Source organism: Colletotrichum phormii, assembly GCF_030913505.1.
Source record: "Colletotrichum phormii strain CBS 102054 chromosome Unknown BDP81scaffold_2, whole genome shotgun sequence".
Lineage (NCBI taxonomy): Eukaryota > Fungi > Ascomycota > Sordariomycetes > Glomerellales > Glomerellaceae > Colletotrichum > Colletotrichum phormii.
Window position 1 is genome coordinate 578,237 of NW_026851444.1, and position 17,369 is coordinate 595,605.

The following is a 17,369-nucleotide window of genomic DNA, read 5'->3' on the forward strand; positions in this document are numbered from 1 at the left end:
CCAATACTGTAGTGGCTACAATAGACATGAAACGCGCAGCATTGCGCCTCAGTATGAACAACTGTGGCTTCCTGTCTGCGGGTGGTTGATGTTTCACCGAAGATCCTTCGCATCTTCGATTATTCCCCTGACCTATGCAACAGACCGGCCCGTTTCAACACCTGCCAGTCCTCCCTCCGCCCTTATCCCAGACGTTGACCGTCTCTCGTAATGTGTCGATGCAATGGTGTTTGTGTATTCCTCCCCCGCTTGTATGCTCTGTGGCTTTGATGGAAAAAAAGAAATCCATTCCCAACTCAAACATGGTATCATTGCTGTGCTTTCCCTGAAACGCCCCTTTTGGTGCCTCGTTGTAACGCCGATGAATGAAAAAAGAGTTGTGAAAAGGAGGAGCTGATCGTGTGACGATTACTCCTAGTGTTGATGGTGCGTGATGGTATTAGTGCCTAGTCATGGCCGTAGGCGGGCTGGTAACGGCAGGCGGCGGAGTTGAAGAGGATGTGGAGCCGGTAGCTGTGCCGTAATCCGGAGGCAGAGAGCCACGGCCGACGCCTGCTGTGCCGCCGATGGGCGGGGGCGGAGGCATGGCACCTCTCGCAGTGTGCTCAACGTGTGCCATCTCGAAGCTGCCCTCACGGGCGTAAGCCTGTCCCGGCTTCGCCTTGGGTTCGTAGGCAGGAGGAGCCTCGCCGAACTCGTCCAAGCCCTCGTCGCTGCGAGTGGTCCAGGCCCAACGGCCATTTCTCGACGACCGTTGGCCTCTCTGACGATTCGCTTCCAAGTCGCGGCGGGGCCATGGACGCTGGAGGCCGAGTTTGCGGAGACGACGGCGGCGTTGGAACTGAACAAGAGTTGCGATGATGCCGAGAGCGAGGAAGACGATGAGTGGTGTGAGAATCCAGGTGTAAGGCATGTTGGAGAGCGAGTATGAGTTGCCCGTACTGCCGATGGAACCATCAGAGGAAGACATGATGGATGTTGGAGGTGGGTAAAGCGAGTGAGGGGTTGGCTGAGTTAGAAGAGAGCGAATAACCAAAGATCGTCGAGCTTGGAGATCCGCGATTGGAGGGTTCAAGTAGGCGTGGCAGGAGCGATGACTGCCAATCGATGGGGTTTGTGGTGAACGAGAGTTTTCTTTGGGTCGATGTGCCGAGATGACTTTGCGTCGTTGACTATTCTTGGAACCAAAGGGAAGGATCCTTGGCGTAGTATTGAACGGTATTACAAAGGCGTAAATGTCGAAACAGGGAAATGGTCGAGGTAGCTATGGTGGTGCAAGGGCGAGACGTTGGTCTTTCACGTCATCATAGCGTGGCTCAGATTTGTCGGGAATTCGCTAGTGCTGTCTCGATCCAGCAAGCTTTCTGATAGCTGTGAACCTGTGGCAGGTGCGGTGGAGCGGATTGAACGGAACAAGCTGCAGGAGCAGGCCGGGAGATACGGGAAGGTGACGAGCTGGTGGGAAGAGCTGGAGGCTAGATTCGAGAGGTTCGGGGAATTCGGGCGCTTGATGGGTTGGTGGTTGACGCAAGCAAGGAGGGAGCTTGCGGGCTATGATGATTCAATGGGGTTCGTGTTGCCACTGGTCGGTGGATATGTCGGGTCCAGTTGTTTTCTTGTCTTGCTTGCAGGCCGCCGGGGGAATGCAGATCGTTGCAGCACTGTCGATGTACGGATAGATGTCGATTGGTTGGGAGTTGACTCTCAAGGGAGGGCGAGCCGTCAAGACAAAAGATTGGAAAGAAAAGAAAGGAAAGGAAAAAGAGCGAAAGTCGAAGGGAGAGAAAGGAAGTGAGAAGAAATGGTGGCGGGAGAGAGATATTGGATATTTGGCTGTGAAATGCCAAACACGACTCAATAGCGGAGGAGGTGAAAGTGGGAATTCCAGCGGTGCAGGGGCTGGAAGGAAGGAACCGAGAAATGAAGCAACGCGGGCGGACAGGGCAGGCTGGCTGGACGTCCAAATGCGTGGTGGTGTCGTGGTGGTGAGGCTGGGAAATGGCTGGTGTTCCAAGGTTAGGTTGGGTTGTTCTGTAGGGCGAGACAAGGTTGGTTGACCAGGTAGTGTGTCCGTAGAGGGTTTTAGACGTGCGATTTTCGTATCCGATAGCTCACGAGGTCGGAGGGGAAGCTACTTTTAATGAAAGTCGGTAGCCAGGCACAGGAGGAGGCTAACGATGCCCTTTGGAATGGATAAAAAAGAAGAGACGGCGATGGGCCTAGGGCGCAAGAGGAATGGCCGAAGACCTCGGGAACTGCGTGCGAATGCGGACGGCTCCCGTGTGCGATTGCGAAGGGTGCTGGCGGTATCCGTACTGCATAAAAAGGTATAAAAAAAAAAGACAGGATAACCAAGGGTTTAGGACTCAAGAGACGACAGCCGAGGGAGGGAGAGACGAGGCGATCGAGCAGATGGGAGGATGTATTTGGGACGAAGGGATGCGACGGTTGGGCTCTATTGATGAGCTAGGTATTACTCCGTACGGATTCGCCGTTCACGATCATGTGTGCGGCTACGGATACTTGTTGCATATGAGATATTAGCCTGTAGGTGGCCGCGCAAATATTTGCACGTCAAGTGTCAAGTGTAGTGTCGAGGGTGATTACATGCAGATGGTGAGGATAATTTGCTCCGTATCCAGTGGACAGCTGCAAGTGCAAGGCACGCCGCACCACGGCACCTAGAGGCTAGCAAATGTGGAAGCGGGAATCAGCGTTGCATCTCCTCTGGAGAACGGGGGGGGGGGCGCTGCGACGAGAGCCAGTCAAGATTCAACCCCCCGTCAAAACAGGAGGCACCCCTGACGACGCGATGCCAATCCTTAGGGGAAGGGAAGCCTTGGCTGTTTTTTTGGGGATGGCACGTCATGAGCAACATGTCGCAGTATCGAGTTGAGCAAGGCAACGTCTGCATCGACTGTTGAAGGGATGAACCGGTCCACCGGCCGAGTGCGAAACCGCGAAACAGATAAGCATTTTGTTGTAGAGTTGTTGGTGCATCTGATAGGCACAAGACACCGGTTGCTTACGTGTTCTGCCATTGCTATGGATTCCCGTTGTACCTGCCTCGGCCCTTCACAACTTTTGCAGCACACCTGGGAGTTTAGGATCCCAAGTCAAGATTCGGGAGAGGTACCTCGTCTGCCCGCCCTGCATGGCGGCTCTGTGAGGTACCCACACCCGAGGTTCTCCGTCTCCTCCCAGGTGCAGCAGCTGGTGCATCCCGTCGGACCTGGCTTTCCCACATTCCCTTCCTCGGAGCCTTTCCTTCAGCGTGCTACCGGTACCTTAATAGGTAATAATACTGCTGCGTACCTAGCGTCGGCATGGCTCTCACAATCTCCAATCTCCATCGTGACTCGCTGACACCTCGCACATCGCGGCTGTTTCAGAGACTCCTCGCTTCGTTCCAAATTGCATAAGCTACCGCATGTCAAACAGAAAGCCAAAAAAAAAAAAATCAAAAAAATTCTAAAAATTTGCAAACACTTATGCAAACACACACGCAGAAGTTTTCCATTCTTATCAGTAATCCAGTGTCCGTAAACATCCGTCGACTGGGATGGGCGGCCGCAGCCCACAGCCCGCAGGCTCAGCCCAGTTTCAGCGACTCGCACTCGGGAGAGTTTGCAGGCAGGCAGCTGAGGCAGAGAGACAAAGACCACAGCAAACGCACTCACGATACCTTGTCTGCCTGCGACCCGAAGCTTCGAGACTCTTCATTAAACTTGCCTCGGTATTTCCGTTTGGAAAATGTGTATTAGAGCGACCAGGTTGAGCCCGGTTGGACATTCGATAAGGAAACAGTTTCAATTGACGGCCCGCCGCTTGAAGGTACCGGAAGCAATTGTAAAGCTCAACCAACAGTCAGCTCTTTGCATTCAAGGGCTCTCTTCCGGAGTCTCGTCAATTCCAAAAACGGTCAAATGAGAAATCTGTCAGAAGTGAAGTTTTGATTGCTTCTGTTCACGCGACCCTGGAGGAAGGAGGGTCCAGATGAGGTGTCAAGGGTCCGGACAGGGGTGCTTAAATTGGCCCTTGCACATCAGGACCGGATGGAGAGCTTGACTTGATTCGGGGGCCTGAGGCAAGCGCACCACTGGTGGATTATGGGCGAACCAGGCACTAAAAAGCAACCTTGACACCTGGTTGACCGACATGGCCCCACATGTTCTTTTCCAAATGCCATCACCAACTCCAGGCAACTCATCGCCACTGCACCTCATCACCAAAGTACAACTACGAATACGGATACAATAGACCAAGCCCACTTCAACACAGATATGCGTGAATAGAATCACTGCGCCTACACCTCACACACTCCACGATTCCTTCGCCCACGAACCGCCAGGATGCCTCGCGCCATCAGAGGTGAGATGTCTCCTCCCAAGCATCCGCCGCATGCTTGCTCTGCCTAGCTGCCCTTCCCCAGATATCCCCCGGCCTACTAACATTCCCGCCCCGCCTTTGTAGGCGTCCTCATCGAGTGTGACCCCTCCATCAAGTCCATCATCGTGAATATCGACTCCAACAACCATGACTACATCATTGAGGATCTCGACGACCAGCACGTCGTTGTCAAGGAGAACATGGTTGGTATGCTCAAGAGACAGCTCGATGAGGTTAGTCATCCCTCCCTCTTCTTCTTCTTCTTCTTCTTCTTCTTCTACAGACACGACTTGAGTAGGCGCATTAACACACATCACTTGCAGAGGCTGAAGGAGACTCAGCAGCCCGACGAGAGTTCAGACTCTGATTGAGTGCCGACGGAGCCGTTTTATCAATTTTTGCTCATTGTATGCTTCCCGATGTTTCCGACTAGTCTTCTACTGCGTCCTGGATACGATTGTCTCCCAACTTCTGGCTACCATGTGACCGTCGCTATACTACCGATCTCCCGTCATGCCTTCTTGACATTACGGCGCGTTTGTTCTGTATGGTTTCGTGGGAGGGGATCATGATCCGTTCCGTCCCGGGAATGTCTATGGAAATGGATTCCAGACTGGCCTATATATGGCCGCATCACCGTGGCAATCCCATGAAAAGGATGGCACACATCTCTACAACTTAAAGTGCCGATCAGAGCTTCTCGAAAGTGGGCTTCTTCTTCTGCAACCCGGACATCAAAGCAGTCTTGGTATCGCTTGACTGAAGCATGGCAGCGTTCCAGATAGTAGTGTATCGCAAGTCTAGAGCCAGAGAATTAGCAGTTATCAAGAAATGAAGCCCAATCTTGGGCAGAAGGAAATGCAAATGGGCATAGCCATCCAAAAATCAAGAAGAAGAAGAAAAAAAAAAGACTTACTCTCCGCAACCGAGTGATCCCTCGCATGGTTCAACAGCTCCTTGGTCCCCTGCACCGCGACAGGACTCTTGCTCGCCACAAACCCGGCCCACTTCGTGCCGGCCGCGACGGCCGCGTCCTTGGAATCGTGCACCTGGCTGACGAAGCCCACGGCGAGCGCCTCCTCGGCGGAGAAGTCCCGCGCCGAGAGGCAGACGTCCTTGACCCACGACGTGGAACCGACGAGCTTGGGGAGCCGGCTGAGGGTGCCGAGGTCGGCGGCGAGACCAATGTCGACTTCTTTTACGGCGAAGCGGGTGTTGCGCGCGGCGATGCGGACGTCGGCGCAGCATGAGATGTCGATGGCGATGCCGATTGAGATTCCGTGGAGGACGCAGACGACGGCTGGGGGGGAGGTGGTGTGTTAGCTTTTGTGTTTTCAACGTATCGGGGGTATGCTGAGCTTGGTCTTGGGTTCGAGGTGCGTGTGTATGTTCATCTTCAGACCTTCAAGCCGATATCAAAAAGTGAAAATGAGACTTTGTGACGGGAAAGAAAAGTGAGAGTCTTAGAAAGAGAGAAGGGGAAAAGAGACTTACGCTTCTCACACCTCTCCACAGCAGCGATAGCATCTTGGAACTCGGTAATATGGCGGCGCATATTCGTCGCGTAGCGCGCCGGGTCGCCGCCGAGGTCCGCGCCGAGGGGGCTGTTGACGGCGTCCTGGACGTCCAAGCCGGCGGAGAAGGCGCGGTCGCCGGCGCCGGAGAGGACGACGGCGCGGACGTCCGGGTCGTGGCTGAGGCGGTCAAAGACGGTGGCGAATTCGCGCCATACGGGCTCGGAGAAGGCGTTGAGCTTCTGCGGACGGTTGATTTGGACGTGGGCTACGTAGGGGGAGGGGGAGGTGACGAGGAAGTGGGTGTAGGTGTAGTCTTTGAAGGGTGCCATTTTGTGTGTATGTGTGATGGCGGTATAAGGCGGGTGAGTGTGTTTGCGTGAGTGAGGAGGAGGGTTTACCTGTGGTGAGGCTTTCGCTGTGTGAGGCGTGAGGCGGGGAGCTGGATGAGATTGTGTGAAGATGCTCGACTACGGTATGCAAAATGCCAGAGTGAAGGTAGAGCTCGTATACCGGCGATTTCTTGGGACGGAGTGTGGCAGAGTAAAAAAGTGAATCTCAGTCAAATGTACAGATGACAGGATCTTGCGAATGCGACGATGTGGTTTCGAAGAGGCTGACCTGACCGTCCGACGGGGCCCGACGGGGCTGGCCGAGTTGCCGAGGCACGTCTCGCAGGCGTTTTCCCCGACCCGACCGACACACAGGGGGGGCCCCCGCATGGTCTGGGGTAAACGTTACACACGCCGGTGTGGGGGTATTGATCGCTCTTCTTTTTTTGCTTCTGATAAGACGGGCGATCGATCTTGTGTAATTGATACCGACAAATGCTGAGGTCCCTTGGTCTTTACTCAACATCAAGTTGCCGCAAACAGTGGAAAAGTTTTTCTAGGCAAGTGAATTCATTATGTGTGAGTCCTTGGGTGTATAGGGAGGGACCCACACAAGAAGTCGGTTTTGCTCAGTCGGCTCTCTGTTTGGAGAACGCCGCGTGCATCTCGTTACAGAATCCCATATATGGAGGTCTCTCCATTTCTCCAATGCGGCAGGCCAATGTTATTCGACCTGCGAGCCCGAGTTTGCTTTGCTGGCTAAGCTGAAAGAGATGGGCGTCACACCGTGAAAGGTTGAGCTTCATTGGAGTGAATTGCAGTATCCTCGAACTGATCTACTAGGCATATTTACCACATCAACAGAGCTATACGTAGTCATTTCGTGCTTATTAGGAGTGCTAGACTGTCGTAGTGGTTCATTCCCCTCATCAAATCGACTCACAGCCATAGCATTTGGTGAGAGGTCTGACCGGATGACTCACGTTGCAGCCCCAAAACATCATTAGCTTCGCAATGTATGAGATGTACCCGACTACCATGGTACAGCTGAGGTCGTGCTCTCCATTTGATGGCCTTGATGAAAGCCCTCGTATTGGAAATTCAAACGAAGAAGGTAATTTGGGCAACATTTCAAATCAAAGTCTTGAGTGTGAAATCTAAACAGGAGCCAGAACTCTACTTCATGTTACTTGTCAACTAGATGACGAAGGGAAAATTGTGCTGGGCACCAAATGCTGTTTGAACAGAACTTAAAAAAAAGTCTGCGAAAAGTCATCTACATAGATTCGTCCTGGGTATGCAGAGTCTCAAGGTCCAAGGAAATCAGACTATAGGCGAAACCGGTGCCACAGACGGCATCCTCAATGTAAGTTCAGTACGGCGAGTGAATGTCCAATGTCATCCTTGCTTGGGTTATCTTGTGTATGATTAGAAAATGGAGGACTCACTAATCTCGCTTAACAGCTTTAACAATGGACGTATTGTCGTGTTTCATGTGGTTTTCATATCAAAGGTGCGGTTTGAAGACGTCTTATAGAAATGTCGGTCCATGTGGCTATTTCACAGGCTCTCCCGCTTTACTTGAGGTATCGCCATTAAACCCAGGTTTGTTAGGTTGGTAGAGGTCGGATCCGGGAGCCGAGACGCTCGCCGCATGAGTCAACCGGTCAACAAGTCATTGCTTGGCTGTCCGAGGAGGGCTGTCACACGCCTATCGACATAATCAGAGCTTATAGCCTCAGAATGGCTTCATCGTCGGGCGAAAGATTTATGGCTGATGACTAACAGCTGAAATGCAATGTTCTAGAAGGATTCAACGAGATAACGCGACAAGAAAGAGGTGCTGTCGTGTGTTCTCAAGTTGCTGTTCCTGAGAGTAGATAGATGTAATTCATTGTCAAGTCGTCTTGGTAGGCTACTAGGTACCTAGTACAACATGGTTCCAACACTGGGGGTGGAAGGCACGATTTGACAAGTAGCTCCTTCTCCTCCTCGGGACATCGTCATTACTTGGCGGAAGGAGTCGGCACAGCCAAACCCAAGTGCTTGTAGAAGGAACCGGGCAAATTGACTTTCGCTACCAGGTGCTCTCAACAATTCGGCTCTCCAATTCTGTCGTCAACACCATCATTCTCTCGACGACCTCCCCAGTTCCTCAACCCCCCTATCAAAGGAATTCTCCTAGAATCTCGCTATCCTCTACACGGAATATTTATCGTTACTACGCGCGTCAAATGCTCATGCATCACACTTTTTGAACTTCATGTCCAAGGCCACGAGGACTCGGTCTCTGACGCCACCGACCGAAGTCCAGCGGCTAACGGACCCCAGCACGTCGGCTTACAAGCAAACGGCTTTGCGACGCTACAATTCCGCGGAAAAGCTTGGCGAGAGAACTCGCAGCGTTAGATCTATATCTTCAGAATCGCTGCCGACCACTTTCCGTCTTGGTTTCTGCTGCACCTCGCAAGCGGAACTTGCGCTGAACCCAAAACCAGTGGAGGAGAAGCCGGCGATGTTGTCCAACTTCTTCCATCCGACCAAAGACACCATAGCTCGAAATAGGGAGCCGTCCAACGCCACCGGAGACTTTGAGGACACACCTCTGCCTAGCGCTCGACCTTCTATGATGGACATGTCCTTGAAGAAACCCGAAAAAGACGTTGCTTCGAGCTTTTCTTCGGCGAAAAGTGGGAAATTTCGACATGCACTCCTCAAGACCGCTTCCGGGCGCCCGATGTTGGTTGACAGAGATCTACCCGTGCCCCCAGTCCTTAGTCGACAAGTCAGCGAAAGCCAATTACGGAAACCAGAAGAAGGCATGAACAGCTACGAGAACAAGTCAAAGATTGCCATTCCATCGAGGAAGTACTCGCCTTCCCAGATGCAAGACAATCCTACACCGACTGTCAGCCAACATCTCATGGAGACTACGACAAACGTCGACCCCTACTTTCCCCGGGAAACCGTCTGCGTTGATCCTTTGATCCATCCGGACGAGTCTCACACCAAGGTCCACCACCGTGGTATCCTCAAAGGTGCCGACTTTTGCGATACCGGCGTGCCTGGACAACCTATTCCACAGCAACCAGAGAACACGACGTCTAGCTCCTCATCATCGTCATCATCTGCCTCGTCGGAGGCTGAAATTGTTCTTGCCAAGGTTCGCCGAGCTATGACTGGAGATGATCTCTGTCTCTCCACAGTCGAAGTCACCGTCCCAAAGCACGATGGACACAGTCATGCTATGAAGGTTCGGCCAGCTTTCAATCTGCCAACCTTCCAGTACCCCAACGCAGGCCGCCAACAGCATTCTCCGCTCGGAGTTTCCAAGGTACGGCCGTTTGACCCAGCCATGGAACATTTATTGCCTGAAGGAGATGTCAATAGATCAACAGAAACCGAAGCTCCTCTCGGAGTTTCAAAGGTCCGGCCATTTGACCCAGCCAAGGAACATTTGCTGGCCGAAGGCAATGTCAATAGATTGACAGAAACCGAAGAGAGCAGCAGTAAATCGATCAATGTACCAGTCTCCAAAGTCCGACCCTTTGCCCAAGAACCCCCTGAGCTGAATCATCACGCTGGACATCAAGGTGTGTCAAAAGTCCGGCCCTTCAGTGACGAATCCGACAACAACAACAACAACAACAACAACCGAAAAGACAAGGATGCCTATTTCGCCGTCGGATCAGATGAGTCGGTAAGTGAGGGGCCCGCCAGAGTCACTAAGCCGCGTTCAGAGAGCACGACTCGCTCCCGATCAAGCACTATTGACTACAAGCGTACCGCTCAGTGGCTCCGACATCTACTGAAGAACCCCGAAACGCATACGGCTAAGTTGACGGAGAGACCGTTCAAGGCGAAAAGAGCGTCCTATGCTTCTCTGAAGAGCTCCCAGGAACAAAGTTCAGTCTCTCGGAAGATGACTCGTCAACCGACGCTTTCACCTACCGATGTTGAGCAGGGCTTCTTCCAAAGCACTTTTGGGGAGCTAGAACGTCTTCTTCAAGAAGCTTTAGCACTGGCATCTCGAGTTGCTGACGACGAAGAGGCAAAGTCTCCAGAGTCTGGAAACGATGTCTCGAAGGAAGCCGCACCTTATGATCACTCCTTGCAGTTTTCTGAGGTCGACTTGAACGATGACGGTAAAGCAAAAGACCCAAAGTACAAGCGCGCTGCTACGTTTCCGTATGCTGGGCGGCCTGAAATCCGCGCGGTAGACGATCTTTACCGCAACATTTCTCTTACTCCGCAGACGGCAGAGCTTGAGAACATGCTTGACCGCAAGAAAAGTTCAGTTGGCAAGAAGAACAAACGCAGACACAAATCACGATCCCGACAAGCTGGGCCTGTACCAGACAGAGTTTCGAGCAGGAAAAGGAGCAAAAGGAGCAAGGTGGTAAAGAAGTCGAAGCGCACAAAGCCGAAGCAGATCGTCGAGCAACTCCCGACAGATTCAGAGTCTAGCATGGACGGATCCAATGACTCCTCTGCAGTCAACTTTCCGACTCGAAAGCAAGCTCAAGGCAGCAGCGGGCCAACTCGACCTCGAGCAAGCACGAAACGGGTACCCTTTCTATCTCGCAACACAGGCGAGGACAATCTTCCTCAGGAGGACTTGAGTGGGCGCCCGATTCGTACCCCACGAGGGATCAGCTTACGCGGCAAGTCTCATGTCAGTCTGCGTGGTGTACAGGCCTTCAATCTAGCCAAGTCGAAACGGCGTCAGCCCATCGCCCGAGACTGGTCACCAGCTCGGAAGAGGGCCATCGCAACTGTAGCTTGCATCAGTACAGCACTTATCGGTATGATCATCGGCATCTACGCCGGACTAGTACCCTCACTGCAGTACTATATCCTAGATACAAGCCACTCGATCATCAACGGCAATGTGGGTTGCTTTCTTGGGATGGCGATTCCCACTTTCTTTTGCTGGCCACTTCCTCTCGTTCACGGGCGTAAGCCATACATCACGACTGGTTTGATCCTATCCATGCCACTTCTTTTCCCCCAAGCTCTGGCTGTCAGCGCTCAGAGATTTTACAACCTCACTGGATAGAGAATGGTGTTGTTGGTACCGCGAGGCTTCATGGGTATCTGCCTTGGTTTCGCAAGCATGAATTTCCACTCGATACTTACAGACCTTTTCGGCGCATCTCTCATGAGCAGCAATCCTCATCAAGAGGTTGTGGATGACGCTGATGTAAGGAGGCACGGAGGAGGTATGGGTGTCTGGCTCGGTGTCTGGACATGTTGCTACATTGCCTCCCTCAGCTTTGGCTTCCTCATTGGCGCTGCGGTGATCGATCAACTTCCACCAGACTCCGGTTTCTATGTCAGCATCGCTTTGACCGCAATCGCGCTTTTGCTGAACAGTCTCTGTCCAGAGGTGCGTCGTTCGGCGTTCCGACGATCGGTTGTGGAAGTCAGAAGTGGGACGGATATCTCTCGGCGTGTTGCTCGCGGCGAGATCATGATGCATCGCGTCAAAACTGGACCCAAGTGGTGGGGCCAGGAGTTGTATCATGGTGTCGCACTTTGCTTTGAGATGCTTCGACAACCTGGTTTCGCTGTCATGGCCATTTACTCTGGTTGGATTTACGCCCAAGTGGTTCTCATTATCGTCTTGTTGGGCTCACTGACCTCAAGGTTTTACCGAATGCGATCACCCTTCGTTGGACTCATGGTATCTGCAATAGCATTTGGCGCACTCGCTGCTATCCCATTCCAAAAGGCCAGCTACTTCTCCAGAGCGAGACATACCCAGGTAAACACCAGCCGCATGACATTCGACAAGCAGGTAACATGGACATCTCACCTCCTTCGCCGATCCATATTCGCCATTGGCCTCCCACTGGCTGGGATCATCTACACATTGGTTTCGACTGGTCCACCGATGCATCCAATTGCACCCGCCATCGTCGCCGCTGCAATCGGTTTTCTTTCGTGCCTGGCAATCTCAGAATGCAACGGACTCATCATGGAAACCTTTGACACTTCGGATCTGCAATCTGGAATGACAGGCCGGCCTCGAGGCAATTCAGACAATGCACAAAAGAGGAAAAACTACTCTGCCTACCCTCGCGTGACTGCAGGGTTTGCCGTTTGTCATACCTTGGGGTTCATTTTCGCCGCTGGAGCAACTGCACTAGGCGGCACGGCCCAGCGAAATCTCGGTCAGAGAGCAGCAACCGGAGTTGTAGCCGGTATCTTGTTCATTTTGACACTGATACTGACCTTGACCCTGATTCGATTCAAGGAGGTCACGATCATTCCGGAGAGCAAGACGGAGGCGATGGACAGGTGGACAGCTGCGCGCAGAGAATCTATCAAACGCCGCGATTCAATGCCAACCGGGGTGATGGACGACAAAGATGTCATCGCCGAAGAAGAGCCATGGCGTCCGTTTATTGTTGGTAACCCCACCAGCAAAACACGGCGAGTCAACGTCCTTGAGCTCGGTAGCCTGTCGCGTTTCACAGAGATCAGAAAAAGGAACAAGCTCATAGACGCTAACCAGCACCTGAACCGAGCGGCTTTCGATGCTGGGATAGATGCACTTGATGATCAGATCAGCGATGTCATGAGCGATATCGTTGATGATGTCAAAGATCTCGTGAGAAGAGGCAGTCAGAGGAGTCAAAGGAGCCAACGGAGTCAACGAAGCCAGCGAAGCCAACATAACCGGACCTCGCGTTCGCGGCGGAACCATCGAAGTGCGACGAGCGATGGGAGTGGCCACTCCTCCATTGAAATGACTTCTTTGGAGGACGTAATGTCAGGTGGTCATCGGCCCCGAATGCCTGAAGACGTATACAATGAACGAGAATGCCTCAGAGGTCAAACAGTCAAGGAAGAGTGAGAAATAAAATTGGAGGGCTTCGGTACAAGATGGAATTCCTATGAGTAGAAGAGACCGTCTCCTGGACGGTATTGCATGAGAGCACCTATGAGGGCGAGCTTACACTCCTGTCGGAAGAAAGACCAAAACTCAATAGTCAATGTACCCTTAGTATACACAATATGGTAGAAGAGCTAGAATGAAACCCTCTTTTTCGGAAACCAACTCCGGTAATGCAATCCCATCTGCCGAATGTCTTCATCTACGTCCATTCTCCGTCCATCTTATCAATATTATCATATGTAAAGAGAGTAGTGAAAAAGAAAAGTGTGCTACTGGTACAAGTACGTTGAAGGAAAATGACGATAAGTATCGTAAAGAGAGTGGGTATAGAGATAATCCTTTGTCTTCGTCATGTATGAGAAATGAAAATGATGGGTCGTAGTCCTTGACTGTAGTTCCATCCCCGTAAGCGGCGAAATTCAACTACTTCACCGGATCACTGCACGTTCAAAAACAAGTCATCGCCCCGTCGAGTAGGCGTCAACCTCGGCTGCCAGGTCGGCGTAGCGGGTAAATGACCCCCGCGCCCGGCGCCGCCGCCACCTGTTCGGGATGGGAACCCGGGAGGTGTGGGGAAGAGAGCGGCGTCGGGGGAGAGGAGCATATCCGTTCCGTCTCCGGGGCCTCCGGGGCGAACGGGTCTCCAGTTGGGGCTGTGGCGGAGACCGGCGTTGGGGAGGGCGAGGGCGGCGGCGCGTTCGGAGCCGAGGCGTTTGGAGAGGAGGGAGGATGTTGTTGAGGGGGTTGCGATGGAGGGGGAGGCGGTTGAGGAAGGGGGGCGGATGGATGGTGGTGCTGGTGGTTGTGGGATTGTGGAGGTTGGTCGGATGGCTTGGGTTGCGATGTGGTGCGGTGATGGGGAGGCGGAGGACGGTCTCTCGGGGAGGGGTTGTTTTGGAGGCGGGGATTTAGGGGGGAGGGGGGTTTGGGTGGATTGGCGGTTTTGTTGTTGTGAGAGGCGGCGTTGGCGTTGTTGGAAGGATTGTTGGGTTTGCTGGGACTGGGCTTGCTGCTGAGGCTGAGGAGCTTGTTGTGATGGGAGGCCGGAGTAGGGAGCTGGCTTCTGCTGCTGCTGTTGTTGCTGGGCACGAGGAGGGAGGTTCCCCCATAGAGCCTTGTGGACCGAGGCAGACTGAGGTTCCTGGTTCATCGGCGCCTGCTGGACTTGTGCTGCCTGCGGCTGCGGGTGGACGTCATCGTTGCGCTCAAGTCTGGGGCGTTTGGGGTTCAGGGGCGGCGGATAAAGGGGTCTCATCTGCGGCGGCCGCTGGGTTTGCGCGGGCTTCCAGTGGGGTTCTTGCTGGAGGCCTTGGTAATTGTTCCTGTTCTCGGACGTGGAGGGGGGAGGAGAGGGGGTCACGAGGCGGAGTGAAGGCGATCCAGTGGCGATCCTGCTCGGGTCGGCGACGGGGCCGGTTGGGCGCGGGCGAGGGCCGACGGGTTTACGGGGCACGTCGTAGCTGGCCATGTACGGTCCATTTCGGGACTGTTGCTGCTGCTGCATCATACCCAACGTGGGACTGGGCTGTCCGGCGGGGAACGCAGCAAAAGGTCGGGTGGGAGGAGCCAGGAGGCGGAGGTTATTGTAACCAGGCTTAGAGCTGGTGCGGCCGGGAATGACGGGGTAGGAGACGGGTGAGTGCCCGACATTTGGGGACCCCCTTGAGGCAGGTGACTCCACGACGGGAGAAAGGCTGCTTTGCTCAATTACGGGCCCGGCTTCGCTCGCGACGGAGGAAGCGATCGTCGTGGCCGATGCGTGGGAGTCGTGGCTGTCGGATCGATGCGGTGCGATTCCCGCGCCTGTGGAAACCGATGCAGCGGGAGGAGGGAGAGGAGCAGTGCCGGACCCTGCGGATTTCGACTTTGATGAGCTGCGGCGGCCGAGGGAGTTGCTTCGGCGGCGTGGTGGCTCGGGATGGGAGAAGGACATGCTCGGCACCGGGTGAGGAGCTCCGGTAGACGGGGGAGAGCACTGTTCTGGATAACCGTGTTGGGTCTTGTGGTGGCTGGCGAGTAGACGCTCGAGGTCCGGGATTGATGAGCCGCGGGCGGGGCCGCTAGGGCACCGGTTCGAGCGATCTCGGCTGGCGGAAGTAGAACCGGGGGCGGTGGCATCATCCGGCCACCGGAGGGAGCAACGGGACTTCCGGCTCCGTGGCCCATGCCCGCAGTCGTGGCTGTGGCCGCGAGCATGGCGGACTCGGCGTACGAGGGCTTCGCCTTCGCACCACCTCCCTGGCCCGCGCCCGAGGCATCGAGTTCGGCGATCTGTGCCATGTGAGTAGCGCTCTTAGGGTCCCCGAGAACCCAGTTGCCGTTCTTGTCTGCTACGTAGTACGTGGCAGACTTGGGAACGGTGTTGATGCTGCCCACCGTTGCCGAGGGCGGTCTCCAGATGTTGTTTGAGCGAGCCGAACGGGCCGAGGTGATGGCGCCGTCTTCTTCGAATTCCGTCATTGTGCTTTCACGGGCATTGTAGTGGCTCTTTGGTGGTGCTGTGAGCTTGGCCGTCTTGAAGATTTGGGAGTTGGTCGGCACAGATCCGCTTTGGTCCGCCCGAGGGAGTGACGACGGTGTGAGGTCTATCTCAGGAATCTTGAGAGAGAGGACCGGCTTTGGTGACGAAAGAGAAGGTTTGGCTGGAAGGAGACGTGACGTTGGACGGTTCTGCGCCTGAGGTGATGGGCGATAGGCCGCTGATGTGCTCTCTGGCCGGGATACGGCTAGGCCAATCGCGCCAGGCCACCAGCTCATGCGGCCGCTTGTCCGGGTGCGTGCTGCCGGGGGCTGGCGTAGCGGTGGCGGAGAAGGGGATTGCGCATGGTGGACGGGCGGAGAAATGTGGAAGATGTTGGCTGGGCCCTCTTGCGGGTGAAACTCCCAAGAGTCCTTCTCTCGTACGGGGAAGAAGCCTGTCTTCTCATCCGGGTAGTCCTTTCTGCGCTTGCGGCGGGCAAAGCATATGGCGAGGATGGCAATGCCAAGGGCGGCTGCGATACCAACCGCAAGACCTGCTACTTGGGCGGTGCCTAAGCTCTTGGAGGCACCGGCGTCGACACCCTCAGCTCCTGGGACTGCAGTTGCGGATGCGGAAGGCGTCGCTGTGGAAGATGGCGGCAAAGGCGGCGGTGTAACAATGCTATCAGTACTAGAAGCTTGAGATACAGTCGAGGTAGTCAACGTTGTAGACGTGTCTGGGATAGACGGTGTGCCTGTTGCCGAGATGAGAGTCGTCGGGATCGAAGTCGTTAGATGGCTCGTCGACGTTGATAGGGTGGTTCTTGTGGTTGTCCTTGGAGGAACGAGAATGATGCCTCCAGAGGAAGGAATGATTAACGTCGCAATGATGGCTGTGTGCGTGGGCTGAACAGCTCCCGGTTGATTCGAGCACATCAGGTATGCTGCATCGATCACATTCTCTACCGCTTGTTAGATTTCGTTCCACGACTGATCCCGAACGACGTGATGTACGTACGTGGTGCATCACTTTCGCGACAGAAACCAATGGCCTTCTCTGCGACGATACACTGCACAGCGCCCTCCCCTAAGGTGAGTCCTGAAAATCCAACATTGGCACACAGGCATTGCAGAGTAGGAGCACTACCACAGATAGTAAGGTCGTAGTTGGCACTCAGATGCGAACGGAAGCATTCGCGGGCGCACGTCGGTACAAATCTCGTAATCTCGCTCGACAGGTTGAACGACGTCGCCGCAGTGATGGAGGCCGATAATGTGAGTGAGAGTGTCCAAAGAAGAGGCTTGAGGGCCATGGTACGGGAGGACATCTAAGAACCCAAGTCAGCATTACCATGTGTAAGGAAAGGCAAGATGTAAACTTACTTGGATGAAGGTCCCATCCTTCATACGGTCTGCCAACAACCAACTAAGTCTGGTTAAACGTCAGTGAAAGCCAGAGGTAGGTAGACGAAAAAGGCCTGGGAATCAACAGCTTCAAGAGTAGACCGTGTATAAGCCCTGATTGGGATGATCGACAAACTGGGGAACGAACCTATCGAGAGTGTGGTCTTATTAGGTTATTAAGAGACGACCCGCATCTCAAGTTCGTATAGCATACGAGAGAGACAAGAAAGTACGTTGGATAGAGTATCATCCGATTATTCCAAGAGTATCAGCTGCGGAAAGATTCAGCCGAGAAGTAGAGACTAGAAAAGAAAGAGGCTATTCCATGCGACCGAAATGCAAAGTGTGTAAAAGAAGAAGCTGAGC

The 17,369-nt window shown here is 53.9% G+C and overlaps 5 protein-coding genes across 5 annotated transcripts; 2 read left to right on the forward strand and 3 right to left on the reverse strand.

The window, feature by feature from the left end:
- Positions 1–439: 439 nt before the first annotated feature.
- Positions 440–970, reverse strand: BDP81DRAFT_445138 (uncharacterized protein; the record flags this gene model as incomplete). Its single annotated transcript, XM_060591912.1, has 1 exon — positions 440–970. The coding sequence occupies one exon, from the start codon at positions 968–970 to the stop codon at positions 440–442; it is 531 nt and encodes a 176-aa protein (XP_060450303.1).
- Positions 971–4,352: 3,382 nt separating this feature from the next.
- BDP81DRAFT_389405 (RNA polymerase II transcription factor B subunit 5) lies at positions 4,353–4,760 on the forward strand (the record flags this gene model as incomplete). Its single annotated transcript, XM_060587248.1, has 3 exons — positions 4,353–4,371; positions 4,474–4,622; positions 4,713–4,760. The coding sequence occupies 3 exons, from the start codon at positions 4,353–4,355 to the stop codon at positions 4,758–4,760; spliced, it is 216 nt and encodes a 71-aa protein (XP_060450304.1).
- A 131-nt stretch (positions 4,761–4,891) lies between these two features.
- BDP81DRAFT_80247 (enoyl-CoA hydratase/isomerase) lies at positions 4,892–6,348 on the reverse strand. Its single transcript, XM_060596302.1, has 3 exons — positions 5,884–6,348; positions 5,306–5,689; positions 4,892–5,189 (listed from the first exon to the last, which is right to left on the reverse strand). Exons 1-3 carry the CDS (start codon positions 6,233–6,235, stop codon positions 5,080–5,082), a joined length of 846 nt encoding a protein of 281 aa, XP_060450305.1. The 5' UTR covers positions 6,236–6,348; the 3' UTR covers positions 4,892–5,079.
- Positions 6,349–8,861: 2,513 nt separating this feature from the next.
- BDP81DRAFT_457214 (major facilitator superfamily domain-containing protein) lies at positions 8,862–13,097 on the forward strand (the record flags this gene model as incomplete). The annotated part of the gene is made up of 4 exons (XM_060593259.1): positions 8,862–11,258; positions 11,295–11,340; positions 11,377–12,696; positions 12,745–13,097. 4 exons carry the CDS (start codon positions 8,862–8,864, stop codon positions 13,095–13,097), a joined length of 4,116 nt encoding a protein of 1,371 aa, XP_060450306.1.
- A 451-nt stretch (positions 13,098–13,548) lies between these two features.
- Positions 13,549–16,929, reverse strand: BDP81DRAFT_497081 (uncharacterized protein; the record flags this gene model as incomplete). Its single annotated transcript, XM_060595442.1, is given in 3 exon segments — positions 13,549–15,092; positions 15,104–16,561; positions 16,618–16,929. Coding segments are annotated over 3 exon segments (3,287 nt in total), but the record flags the coding sequence as incomplete, so codon positions are not given.
- Between the last annotated feature and the right edge of the window lie 440 nt (positions 16,930–17,369).